Source organism: Anopheles darlingi, chromosome 2 (assembly GCF_943734745.1).
Source record: "Anopheles darlingi chromosome 2, idAnoDarlMG_H_01, whole genome shotgun sequence".
NCBI classification, from domain to species: Eukaryota; Metazoa; Arthropoda; class Insecta; order Diptera; family Culicidae; genus Anopheles; species Anopheles darlingi.
The window spans coordinates 36,005,901-36,019,761 of record NC_064874.1 but is presented as its reverse complement, the minus strand read 5'-3'; the positions used below and the strand labels follow the sequence as shown (position 1 = coordinate 36,019,761).

Here is a 13,861-nt window from a genome sequence, read left to right as displayed (position 1 = left end):
CTTAACCTTCCATTCGGCGGCGTAAACTTTTCCATCATCAAAGTGCACACTGCCATCCTTTCGTGTCCGGCCAGTGATCGAAGAGTTGGCGGCTACCATAGGCAACGGAACGGTGAGTTGCGTTGAAACTAATCCCCCGAATCCCGCGTGTCCAGAATACTGTATTCTCGTTCTTCCTGTCGTATGCCAGGGCGCATAGCCATACATTTGAGGATTAGTTTAGCATCGCAACTCATCGCTGGGCTCAAGATTTCCGGTCCCCTATTGGTGGTAGCCTTCAATCACGAATCACGGACCGCACTCGACACTTGGACCGCAGTTGCCAGAAGAACGGAAAAGGGCGAAAAAAGAAAGAAAATCACACGAGCCGACCAGTTGGTTGGTTGGAAGCTTGGTTTATCCAGCCGGAACGGCCAGCGGTAGCAGCAGCAGAAGCAGCAAGTTGTGTGCAACGACGACGGGTGACGATTGCCTAGTTTCAGGCGTGCCGGTTTTCCGAATCGCCTTCCATCGTCGCATCATCCGGTCGGCACAGTTTTTGTAGCTCCTCTTGACCATCGGCTGAACGTTGCGCCTCTGGTTCCGCCTCTTCAGCCTCGGATTGGCTCACCCACTGGCCCGGATGCTACGCAAAAGTGGAAAACGAACGAAACGTTGGAACTTTATTAACGGTGGCATGGCATTCTTCGTGACGACGATGGGTGCTGCCGATCGAAAGAAGGATTCTGATGCTGATAGAGCATAGTAGTAGTAGTAGGATGCTAACTAGATCGCTATGATAGAGAGGTACAGTGGTCGCATTTTACGTGCATGAGGCTAAAAGCCATTTATTCGACAACCAATAGACACAGTCCATTGGTACCATGTTGGACCATCCAAAAAGCGACCGAACCGAAGCAAGGTTGTACTTGTAAAGTAAGGCATAGTGCACGCATGGTTTGGTTTTATTGCACTGGAGAGGCACCAATATCGAAGAGGAACGACAGCTCGTCCTGAGTGAGCATCCACTGCCCGGTCGGTTCATCAGCAAACGAACGAACCATGATGCGTCTCCATTCCGAGAAGCTTCGCAAATATCAAAGGAAACCCAACGTATGCGGAAGGCCGTGCATAATGCACTCAATAGCAAATGCAACGAGGCAGCACTGGTTGGAAGATAAAACCGACAGAGCAACCGGTAATAACCGTAGGCGGAAACCAGGCATTGTCTTGCAACCTGTTCTGTGTTAGTTTGATATGAGCAAAACCTACGCTTTGCCCAGAGTTTCATACCGTAGCTGTGCATGGAACATTGGCATTCATAATTCAACGGCACGAGGAAGCTTTTCAGTACAACAGTGAACAGTAATTTGAACTGGAAAATTCATATTAACCGAAGCAAATTGAAACGGTTCTGGAAGATGGAATAGTTGGAACAAAGGCAGCAAGTAGCACCAGGAACGAGACTTAACAGAGAGACCTAGCCCATGAAAGGGGCAAAGAGATAGTAGTAGTAGTAGCGTTAGGGCGTGCAGTTGTTGGAAATCGTGCTTAGAAGAAACTCACAAAAGAAACGAACGAACGAACGAACAGAATGCGAGCAGCAGCAGTACACAGAAAAAAGCATAAAAGCACAAAAGCGGACAGTCCGGTCAGTAATCCCGGGAGAAGGCACACCTCCGTCTCGGCTACGGTCCCTGTTTGCGGGAGGGGCCGGATTGCGCCGTGAGCCAGTCTCAGGGCATCAGCTCGGTCAGCTCGGTGTTGTGGTCACCGTTGTCGGTGATGCCCGAGTCCTGCAGTATTGCAGCCCCATAACGCCCATCGCCCACCTGCATTACATCATCCGGCTGGCCACCGCCGTCCTTGCCGGTATGCTGGCCACCGGCTTCCGCGTCATCCCCTCGGGCCAATCGTTTGCTGCTTCCACTGCCGCCACCACCACCGCCAGCTCGTGTTGATCGCGCCCTCGAGAAGGTTCGTCGTTCGGCCGTCGTACCACCGTTCGCTCGTCCGTTCGAGTGAGCCCCGGTGCCACCGCCACCGCCACCGCCGACGTCCTTCCGGCAGAGCAGCTCATTAAACTCCTTCCGAAAATTGTCATTCAACCAACCGTACAGTAACGGATTGGAACAGGCCGAACTCATGCCCACCATATGGCAGATGGCGTATGCGACCATAATGTCCTGCGTAATGGCGTGCACGTACAGATCGGCGAACAAGTTGAAGAGATTGAGCGGCAACCAAGAGATGCCGAAGATGAGCGCGATGCTGATCAGCAGATAGTTGGTCCGCTGCATCCGTCGGCCACGCTCCCGTTCCCGGGTCGGCTGACCGGCACCGGTTGTCGTTGTTCTCGTCCTCGATGTTGAGGTCGTCGTCGCGGTCGTCGTCGTTGTCGTCGTCGATGTCGTGCTCACCACGAGTCGATGTTTTAACTTCAGATATATCCGCAGATAGGCGACCGAAACGATCAGTATCGGTAGCACATACTGGACGCAGAGCGTAAACGCCGAATAGTACACACGCCCGTAGCTGATCGGCCAATCCTCGATGCAGTACGACACGTACTCAATCCCGAGGCTCGGCAGATTGACATCGTAGTGGATCAGCTGGCGGGTGATGAACATCGGGGAGGCCAGCACGATCGAGATGATCCAGATGCCGGTCAGTATCACAATCGCTCCCATCAGCTGCAAGCTATCGCGCGTCGGATACACTATTACCTGCGGAAAGGCGGAGGAGGAATACCGAGTTACTCACCACCGGTCTGCACGTCTCCTACGCGGGTCCTTCAGAAACTCACTTGATACCTATCTAATGCAATGGCGGTAATGGAGATGGTGGAAACGAAGATGCTGGTCGCCTGTAGCGTTCCGATCGATTTGCACAGAAACGGTAGACGTCCCATCGGCCAGTACTTGGTCAGTATCTCCACCAGCGTCAGTGGCATCGTCACCAGGCACAGCAACAGATCTAGAAGGGAACGGAAGAAAACAAACAAACCTTCCACCGGTTAACATGGGATGAAGCGAAAGGAGGGAGAACAACTTCGGTAAACTCTTTCACAACTTTCAACTTCCAACATTTCCACAATCGGGGGGCATCGGCACGGAACCAAGTGGAGGCATTCTACGCACGAGCTTCTCCACGAGAAATGTTGCTCTATTGCAAACAATAATGAAATTGCCTTCGAGCGTTCGGGCAATTCGTGGAAGCTGGATTTAAAGAATGTCTACCAAGCGGCATGTGTGTGTGAAAGTTTCTTCTGTCATCTTAAAGTTGCTGCCAAGCAGCAGCAGCAGCAGCAGAAGGAACCGAAATGGAGCGAAACCAAATGCCACCGGGGCATCAAAGTTGGCCTCGTGGGCTCATTTGCATATTTTCCAAAACTGGAAATGGAATGCCATTTTGAAGCGAAATCCTTCCACCAATTCCATGGCAACCGAACCAACCAAACACCGGGAGCAATTGGGGATGAGAATGAAACCCGCATGGCAATCGAAACGAAAATAAAAAGAAAAAGAAAAGCTGCTCCACAGAATGAAGAGAATAACACTGGTACGATGCGCCCAAGATCCTTGCCCTGGGGCGGGGGGTTCTGGTTTTTGTGGTGGCGGAATTTTTAGGGCGGAAAAGAAAAATAATGATCCACTTACCGGAAACGGCCAGATTCACGATGAACATATTGCGCGCCGTTCGCATCTGGGGCTTGCGGGCGACGGCCAGCACCACCAGGCTGTTGCCGGTCGCCCCGAACACGATCAGGCTGCCGTACATGACGATCAGGATGTGGTACCAGGGATCCTCCACCTTCCGGTTGTTGCTGTACTGCTCGATGAGCCCCTGCCGCATGTTGGTGCTCAGGCTTGTCATATTGTCGAGCGACAGGTTGAAGCGGGTCAGTACGGACTCCATATCTCTCGTTCTGCACGGCCCGGACCCCAGACCCGGGCGAGGTTCTCGTGGTTTTGTTTTGTGGGTTGTTGTTGTTGTTTCCGGCGGATCACGGACGACGGTTGAACGGGACGGACGGTTTTGGTGTTTAGTTTTTAACGGTTCGTTCGTTCGGAACGCAGCACAAAACGGTAGTTCAGGCACCGGAGCGGCACGGTCCGGCTAAGGGATGAGACGGGTCAGACCGACCGTAACCGAACGTGTTAGACGCAGGACGCAGGATGCGAACATTCACCGAAGCGTTGGCATAGCGACGCGTTGGCTGCAAAGTAGTCATCGAGGTGGAAAAACAGTTCAGTTGATTGCGTCTTTTGCACAGTATATCGCTTGGGATGTATATTTATCGGCTTATCGTGGCTCCTTATCGCTCTCTCTCGGTATGGATTATGAACCTTTCCTTGAGCTATTGCACGGCAAGCGGGCCACTAAATGGCAACACCTTCCCCGGAGGCAGCGCCACTGTTGCTGCTACTCCTGCTGCTGCTGCTGCTGTTAGTACTTCGTGGAATGAAATCTAATAATCTGCTTATTATAGCAACGATTCCATTTCTAATGGCCCAACCACCCTCAGGGACCCAGCATAAAGCGAAAGCATTTCAAAGTTAATGGTTCTTCGTACGCCCGCGGGCCGACAACGAAATCCGAAATTCTCTAGTACCCGGCGCTATTCAGTCGCCATTCAGCATAATATTCCAACGACAACAAACGGGGCTCTGTAAGGGGGAGGGGAAATTCGTTTGAAATTCGATGCAAATCAAATCATTCTCCCTGGTAGAACCTGGCAAGCGCCTCGCCGAGCACCAAGCATTCGATGCGTGCTTTGTGCTAATGACACTAATGACTGAAGCGGAAATTTAATGCTTTTATCGAAGGATCGATTACGGGTTTTTGTGGCACGAAAACCGATTTCGTTGACGCTTAAATCGATGAAACGAAGCAAATTACGGTATACGGTTAGCAAATTATTGTCGCCGCTTCTTCGAAACATTCCTAATCCCCGTGCCCGACTGGCCGATGTCGATTTAGACTAATCTTCGCCATTCTTGTAACTTATTTTAAATCCCCGAGGTGTTTGCTGCTACACGGTACGGTGTATTGGTTCGTTAACGTTCTGAGAATCCACCTTTCAACACCTTTTCTTTCATCAGGCGAAAGTCTCGATTCGATTCGTTTCGATGCGACGTGGTACGCGCCAAGGATTGGTGCTTGGTGGTGCTCAAGGTACCAGTGGTACGGAACGGTGCCGCGTGAACGAAACAAATGACACCATTACTCATATCGATAGGATTATATTGAACTGGTGTGGCTGCGAGATAGAGTCTGATGGTCGCCGTGATTTATGCGCGTACGTGAGAACACGCTGGCTGCCAAAGCAAGAAAAAAAATCCCAGCCACAGAATCCAATACGTTCAAGAACCTTCCGTAACCTCCAGTCGCTCTCTGGTCGGGATGCGAGATGCCAAACGGTCGAATGCTGCGTCACGTAGAAAAACGGTTTACTGGTCGTTATCTGCGAAAAATCCCGACCCCAATATCCAATACCCGAAACCTAACTAGGTTAAGCGTGGACGTCGACGAACACCTTTACCGTGCCGTTTAAATTGTTGCCACCGAATCCGGTGACTGATCCGGTGACCGGCGGGGAAGCGTAAACTGTTTCCGCACTTGTTTGGCGCTTTGCCGCCCCCCTGAGGAGTTGCGTTCGGATAATCTAAACAGAAAACCTCGTTCCCCGTCGATGGAAAGGTTTAGAATCCGTCTGTCCGATCGTTGGTCCGTCCGGTCGGTTTCCGATTTGCTGATGGAGCACAGGCCCCGTGAGGATTCACCACTCATGACCTCACGTCGCAACCCTTAGCCCCAAAAAAGAGAGAGACATACTATGCCCTACTGTGCCCAGTGTGCTCGGTGATGTGGCAGCACGCAAAATGAATAGGAAAACATTCCGGTTGTTACCAACCGCAGCCGCTCAGGCCTAGCGTCGAAATGTAATTGTTACCGCAGCTCGCAAGCCGAAGCAAGACCAACTTTTGTAAATTGTATTCTTATCAGCCGGGCCTTCTTGAGACAGCTCGTCATTCCTTCGTCGCTTCCCGTTTGGCGTATCTTTGTTGGTCTTGCCGCAGCTTTTGTTGGCGAAACTGCTTCTCGAAGAAAACTCGAACCCGTAACGCCGTCGCTTCACTTTTCATTTACTTCAGTCGAAAAGCGTAATCTTTGCTTTCACATCAAAGGGCACCGTTCTTGGCATCGGTACATGACGATATCTTACTGAGAAGAAGAACAACAACAACGGCAAAAACCATTCGCTCTGTATTGCAGCTCCCACTCGAAGCGGGATCACTCGGGAAACTCGAGCACCGGGGCCAGAATCGTGCCAGAAGAAGGAAAAAAGGAAGCTCACTCGAACGCCCTTTCTCCGGTAGCCTCTTGAAGACGGCACGATGCTGCTGCTGCTGCTGCTCGTAAACGGCCAAGATATTGTTGATGGTTCTTTTTTTTTAACGATTTCGCTGAGATAATCATTATTGAGTATCGATTTACCACTTGCTTCACCATCTCCCGGCCTGCGCTCGACCACGAAAATAGATTATTGCGCCATAAATGGAGGAAAAGTCGCTTCTCGGTTTGCCCCCTGACCGGTCGTTGTCGTCGTCGTCGTCGAGCGGATTTTGTGACAAACGGTGTGTTGATCATCGGTTCTGCAACAAATCGAGCGATTGTTTGATGGTGTGGAATGTCAGGGCCGCCACCGTCGTATGCGGTTTCCCTTTCCTTCCAGCCGGACTTCCGTTCGTTATTCAGACACAACAGTCATTCGCTCAAGCAAATCAAAACCTAGCACTGGCGCTGGAGGGCTTTTGGGCTTTTCCAGAGCAGTAACCACACCGTGTGCTGATAGTGTTAACTGTGAGACCGACAAAATGGAACCGGGGTCTTATCTGCGGCCCAGTGAGTCTTAATAACAGCCCCACACACAAAGACACAACCAACGGCGACAGTTTGCTCGAGACCATTTCATACATCAACATAACTTACTGCCATCATCAGCATCTGTTGTTTGGAGTTGAGCAAGGTCCGCTCCGTTCATGACACATCGTGTCCGGGGCTAAAGGACATCAAAGCCATGGATGGATGGAAACAGCTAGTAATGGAATTGGTACTGCCCGGTGGGCGAATTTGCAAAACCTTCATCAAAACTATGCAGGGTTTACATTAGGGGTCAACGCAAGTACGCTGGGATTTACTTTGATCGCTCGTTCTGGGACCACTGCCACCGGGCTGCTCATAGTGTAGTTAGATTACAGATTCGAAGAAATCTCTGCATGAGAGTAAAATTATAATAATCGGTTATGTGACAGACCTTTGTGAGTTCACAATGTTTGATATGAACTCAAGAAAATGCTACGTAAGGTCGCTTAGCGTACTCTTGGGAGGACGATTGATCAAACGTGTCTCTTGGTAAGCACACATTTCGGAACGCGCCTCGATAGCGCGGTCGATGAAAGCTCTTCAAGATGGTTTCTGGGCGCCGATGCGAATAACAAATCGTACAAACAATGCTCCGATTAAGTCGTAAATTTATCAGCAGACGGAAGGAAAATAAGCTCGAACCAAACCGTCCAGGACACGCACCGGGACCGTTGCCCGGCCGTCTAAGGTGGTCTGCTAATACCATAAAAGGGAAGCCGAAATAGTGCTATTCATCGTCCCAAACCGTTTATCATACTACTCCGTGGGGCAAAATTCTACGATTTATGGTAACTAGAATGGTTTTCAAAATAAAGCATCGTCTCAACTATCGGTGATTGCTATCGAACCAACAACGCCTACGTATGCTATAGCCAGCACTCCATTAGATGCCGTTGTTTGATGTTGACTAGTCCTATAAAAAAATCGTTCGGTGCTGTTATATGATCCAATTACTCTCATTAAACAAAAGAAATATTATGAAATAGATTCATGGAAAAACTTCATACAAGCTACAATCACATCGTGCAGTCGATAAAAATCTATATTGAAATTCCATCATTGTGAGTATAAAATTCATTCTTATAAATAATGAAAGGAAAATGCGATTATACAATGCATGTTATTGGTACTGTTGTTTGCGGGGGTTTATTATACACTTTGCCCAAAATGCGACATGCTCCAGCATTCATAATGCCTGAGAGAGCAAAACCAAAAATGCTCAAAGCATTGTATAAAAATGCACCTGATGTATTCGATGCTCGAACAAGTCCAGCATATTCATCCGGAGTGAAATTCGTGGAAAACCACCGCTGCGTAACTGTGAAATACTGTGTACACTTGTTTGAGAATACTTTGCAAATTTATTGGCGCGAAAAACTTCATTGTTACAGGTTGTTATCCTGACTAGCCAGTCACATTGTAATTTCATTAAAACACCCTTTTGCGCTCTGCATTTTCCATCATTTTCGTGGAATTTTATTTTTGGCGGCAGCAGGTGTGAAACTGTGACGCTGCTTGTTAAAACAAAATGCTTTTAAAACCCTTTAAATAGCATTCTTTGAAGTTATCATACAGACCGTAGCTGGAGAGTCGCAATAAATCAAAACTACCATCGTCCCTTTTTTCGACCCTATTTTCCACAAAAACCACGCGAACATAATTCCACAATACCTATGCTTCAAACCACAAAAAATAATAATATCACTAATTGATATAATCATCAATATCGCTATTGTTATGGTTGGCCATCGTCAAGCACATTACTATATTACTGTTTTCTGAAATGTTCCAACCGCAAGCTTTATGTTAATTGAGCTGAAGCATCAAGCTGCTGAAAACTCTTATTAATATATTGTATTTGTTTGCTTTCTGTATGCGTGCTGTAGTAAGGGTCGATCCCTTACTACAGCACGCATACAGAGGACTAAAAGGCTGGCGTGATGAGTGGACAATAAAATCATACATAATACTCTGATCATGGGTTTATATTCTTTTTTTATAAAATGCTTTAACACAGAGCGTGTAGAATAATATCCAAACCATAATGAATGGAGAGAAATCAAAGGCCCATGGTCCGGTGATCATAAATTCCTGTAACAACGCCACCGATCAATCATAAATTTTTAAATTTACAGTATACCAACTCCATCGGTCTGTTGCTTTAACTTTCCCCTAAACAAATCGATAGTTTCCCTTTAATAGAGCGCCTCCAGCGTGATCGATGTTGTTAGCATTGCAAATAGAGGTGGATGTTTCTCGTCCTCGCTGCAACGCTCGCGGCAAATCGTTTTCTGATTCGTTTCGTGGATTATTCAGAAAGTCAATGGCCTGCCAATGGCGCCAGTAGTTGGAATGTTTTAGATTAAAAAAAAGTTTATCTCCATCCTCCCGTGAGCATCCTACTCCCCCGATGGATGGCGCGCCTCGAACGTGAAGGCAGAACAAATCACTTAATTAAATTTTCCACCATTATGCCGCCTACTACCGACCGTTCCCTCTCCTGCCTTATCCTGCCATTCACGCAAGCTTCCGCCAAACTTCATCATTAATCTGAATTTAACAAATTACTTCGCAGCCCGCAGGACGAGCGACGAGTTCAAGTGAACTCGCTGACACACCCGATAACGGTAGCAAAACGGGCAGTATGGTGGGGGATGTGGCGTCCCATTTGACGGGACGTATCGCGTTGCACACTCACTGGGCCCCTTATTCCCCAGTGATAAGCCACCTCGTCCATCTAGTCAATTCCCAGGATACGTAGTCCATGCAGCGGCGACGCAAAAAAAAGCAATCTCATCCGGATGGTGACACACAGAATTTATAACTTTCACAACAACAGCGACAACAATACTCCTCCTTCCTCAAGGGGCCTAGAGGGACGGCACTCGCCCTGGGGAACTTGGAGAGCGGAATTTCGTGTGGCTTCTTTTCCATTCACGGATCCTTGGGCCTCTTCTTCGCAACTATACGAGGGGCTTCCTTTAGGCTCAATACTTGACATTGTCAAGGTATTGCAAGTCGCACGAAATTCAATCAAAAATCGTTGTAATACGAGCCTTATTGCTCTAGCGTTTAATAGATCCAAGAGAGCCGTTCCCATATGTGACCATCGTTTCCCCCGTTTTATCCCCTTGTCCTTTGTTTTATCCATTTAAGCAAACAAGTGGAATAAATTTAAATTAAATTTAAATTAAATTAACATTCTTCAATAATGTTTAATAAGCTACATTGTATCACACACCGACGGTCGCATGTAATCCACATGTTTTGATTTGAGATTTTCACAATATCCATCACGAACCATCATAAACCATGAACTCACCAGACAATTACCTGCTACCCACTCCCCGGTCCCCGGCCGCATTCGCGCACATACACGCACACATACACGCACACACACATACAGTGTAAACTATAACGATCCGCAGCAATTTGTTTCCGGAACCATCCAGCCACCAGCACTGCCACACTGACTGACACTGAGGTTGATAAATGTCACGTAAAGCCCTACGGTTTGCAATTTGTTTTATGTATTCCGCTTCCGCGGACTCACACTCCGGACCGGCTTTAAAACAGATTTCTCACTGGGTCTCACGGGCGGCCGCTACACGCAACGCACGGTGATGGCCACTGTGATGGGAATGCTCCAGGGAAGCGAAGGTATCCCTAGCGCTAGCGGCTCGCGGAACTGGAATCCGGTGGGCGCAACAGTGTTTCACACCCCTCCACATCGCCATCAACATCACCATCATGTTCACCACCCTCCTGGTTCCAGGGATCCAGCGGGTTCCAAAAACCTGACGGGAGCTCGGACAAAATTGATTGCTTCACGTTTGCCCCGTTTTAAGGATGAGAAAACTTTTCAAATTATGACGCCCCGTGGCGTGTGGCGTGGCGTGGCGTGCGTGTGTAGCTGACCGGAACGGCCACCTCGACAGGTCGGGACGTTTTCCGGGTTCCGGCCACTCCTGTCCTGTGTCACACTCCTGCACTCTTCACGGTTGTAGGCACACAATAATGGATTCACAAACGGGAACACACACAAAAAAAAACCCTAAATTGCTCGGTATATCTACGTTTTATTGGCTGGCTACAAGCATCGACTCTCCTATCACCCCATCCTCCAACGGGGTAGAGTGCACACACCAATCCATGGCACCACCAGGATAACCATTTCAACACTTTTATCTCACTACAACTGGCGGACACACCACCATTCGGAGTAGAGCACACACAGAACACAATGCTCCAGCTTTAAAAAGGGAGCGAAGACGACCAACGCCTGCCTCGATGGAGCCGCCTGGTTGTAGTTGGTTTTTGCGAGCGCCGACTACTGCGACCGACGCGACACACACAACACGACACTCCTTTCTCGATCCGATCCTCACACTCGGTGCTGAGTGGTTTTTAGAGTACGCTGCAAGAGTTGCTCCTGACTAGCTTCCGTTCACAGGGACGGTCCGATCGCAACTGAAGCACGCGTAGAAACCGATGTTATACCGACAGGGGGGGTGCGCCTACGCGTACCGGTAGCACCAGCTACGGAAACAGGCATGGTACCGAAACCGAATCCGAGCGCTCGGTCGGTTCGTCGCCGGTTCTATTTTGAGGTGCGCCTTCGTCGTGCGCCTTCGTCGTGCGCCGTACCGTGCGTCTCTTGGGGGTGCGTTGTTGTTGCTATTTGCTCTGCTCTCAAAGGCGGATTGCCGGTTTGGGTTTGGTCTCCATTCCTTCCCAGGAAGAAGCCCCAGCAGCATCGGCTTGCAAGCAAGCAGGAGGAGGAGATGAAAGGTGCAAAGTTTCACAAGCCGCCGGAGTGATATCGATATATTGGCAGCATATGGCGAATGGCAGGCTGCTCTAGCAGCAGCAGCGTGAACCAAGTGTCTTGGCACGGGTCGGTGGTGAAAGGTCTGATTGAAGATCTTCTTGATTGATGCTGCGAGAAGTGAGACCGCGTACTGGTGGGGTGCACGCGAGCGTTGCGTCAAGTTGACAACACACCCTGAACGACCTCTACCGGGTCTCCCGTGGGGAAGGGCAACACCAGATGACTGGAGTTTACCGGGAGGGCGAGCCTTTCGCTTATTGCTTTTTGCCTTCCGACGACGCGCGACGTCGAACGAGAATTCTGCCTCCGCTCGTTGGTTGTTCGTTAATCACGGCCATGTTGGCTTCAGGCTTCAGGGGCCTACTAGGACGTCAGTACGCAATGTTTCGCTTCTGTTGGTTGTTTCATTTCGTTCTGTTCCCCGGTTTCCCATGCCGCCTTCTTGGCCAAAGCACTTTTTTTTTCTCTTACCAGATTTTGCTCAATACAGAGTATCGTGGCGTCCCCGAACGGATTTTATTGCAATACTGACGGCAATGATAGCTGGCATGCCGTTTAATCCAGCGTATTCCTGAGTAAATGCCGTTTGCTATTCGCTCCAGGTAGAGTACCGCTTTGTGCGACACCGAGTCGCGTCCGAATGAATAAACAAAAAGGGGAATGCTTGTTTTATAGTTGCGGAATTAACGTTGGGTCGTGAATGATCATCAACGTTTTCTTTGGTCTTCTCCAATCCTGGGACATCACAACCCGGGAAAAGCCTCCAGGGTTTTATCCGTGCGTCAAATAACGAACCGGGCTATCACAATGCCTTAATCAATAAGTTTCCGGTCTGATATAGAAAGTTCACTTCTAACAAAAAACATCAGTTCAATAGAAGAGACTCTTTTATGTGTACTGTAAGTTTTTTATGTCATTCGAATCATTTTTGTGTGTGGGTTATTAAAGTTTCAATAACGCTACTGAACTATTTCAAAACAGTGGATAAAAGGATGGATTCCTTGTTCTCATTAAAAACCGTTTTTTATGAAAAAAGAACCCCTTGAGGCTGAAACAATGGTTGAACCAACTTTATGGTAGCTCTTACTCAAGAAAAATCATCAATTATCAATTGTTCAATAACTCATAGTATAATGGCCTGAATGACCTACAAATTTATTCCGAAAGACAAAGCCAAGAACTGTCTTTTCTGTTAGAAGTAGTTGTTACAAGAACACAACATCGCTGCTCGATAGGGTGCAAAAAATTGTCCAAATTTTCCGATATTATCAGATGTGCAGAAAGAACATCAATCAACAGTACGCATATAGAGAGGGAGCTTATGAGCTCCTTAGTCTTCTCCGGAACCGAACCGGATATCTTAGCGCACCTGAAGCCAGCCGTATGCCGGGGAAATTTGGAGAAACAAATCTCCACCGTCACGTGGCGCTGAAGTACCATTCTCTGATGACCGAACGAAATGATGCGATGATACGCGGGGGATGAACGCGCACCGACATGACGCGATGAGTCGCTGAAGGATGTTTGTTTGCTTTGGCGTTACGTTAGGAAAATGACAAACAATGCGCACACATCCTGGAGCTGCTCCGGGGATTTCGAGCTCTCCCACTCGAGAGCCTCACGTGTGTTGCGAAGATTTCATTCTGTCAACAATCTCCTCCTTCAGTGGAGCGTCTTAAGCCAAGCCTCGTGCACCATGTGCTGGGTGCTTATGCTTGATTTCGCTCAAAACTCGTTCGATAACATCGTACGGTGCTTGATTTTTTCCTCTCCGATCGACTGATCCCTTCATCTGCCCTCCGCGGCACCCCTGGAACACCGTTATGACGTCGCGGCGTGACGAGCGTTATTGAATTCCGCGAAAGCGGAAACGAAGGAAATGAACAGACGCCACTCATCCCACACGCTACTGCTGTTACGTTTTAAGCTCGATTTATTTCACCAATTTCGTCGCCTTATTCCTGTCGGCAGCATTTTTTGCGTTCGGTTTTTTTGTTGTTTCGCACGCCACACCTCGACCCCGCGCCACCACCACGGCGCTGACAACGGATTTGTGGTTTCCGAGGAGACGGACACACGGTGGTGTAAGTAAGTAAGTAAGTAAATAAATAAATTAATAAA

At 48.6% G+C, this 13,861-nt stretch overlaps 1 protein-coding gene across 1 annotated transcript; it reads right to left on the bottom strand.

Moving 5' to 3' along the window:
• Positions 1 to 501: 501 nt before the first annotated feature.
• Positions 502 to 3,912, bottom strand: LOC125950310 (neuropeptide F receptor). Its single transcript, XM_049678176.1, has 4 exons — positions 3,639 to 3,912; positions 2,786 to 2,955; positions 1,657 to 2,705; positions 502 to 625 (listed from the first exon to the last, which is right to left on the bottom strand). The coding sequence occupies exons 1-3, from the start codon at positions 3,895 to 3,897 to the stop codon at positions 1,716 to 1,718; spliced, it is 1,419 nt and encodes a 472-aa protein (XP_049534133.1). The 5' UTR covers positions 3,898 to 3,912; the 3' UTR covers positions 502 to 625; positions 1,657 to 1,715.
• Between the last annotated feature and the right edge of the window lie 9,949 nt (positions 3,913 to 13,861).

Bases quoted from the DNA above. Each gene is read 5' to 3' on its own strand.
- LOC125950310 (XM_049678176.1), bottom strand. From the start codon at position 3,897: ATGGAGTCCGTACTGACCCGCTTCAACCTGTCGCTCGACAATATGACA. The intron at 2,956-3,638 runs GTAAGTGGATCA...GTTCCCTTCTAG, and splicing joins CGTGAATCTGGCCGTTTCCG to ATCTGTTGCTGTGCCTGGTG. The intron at 2,706-2,785 runs GTGAGTTTCTGA...GCCTTTCCGCAG, and splicing joins TTGCATTAGATAGGTATCAA to GTAATAGTGTATCCGACGCG.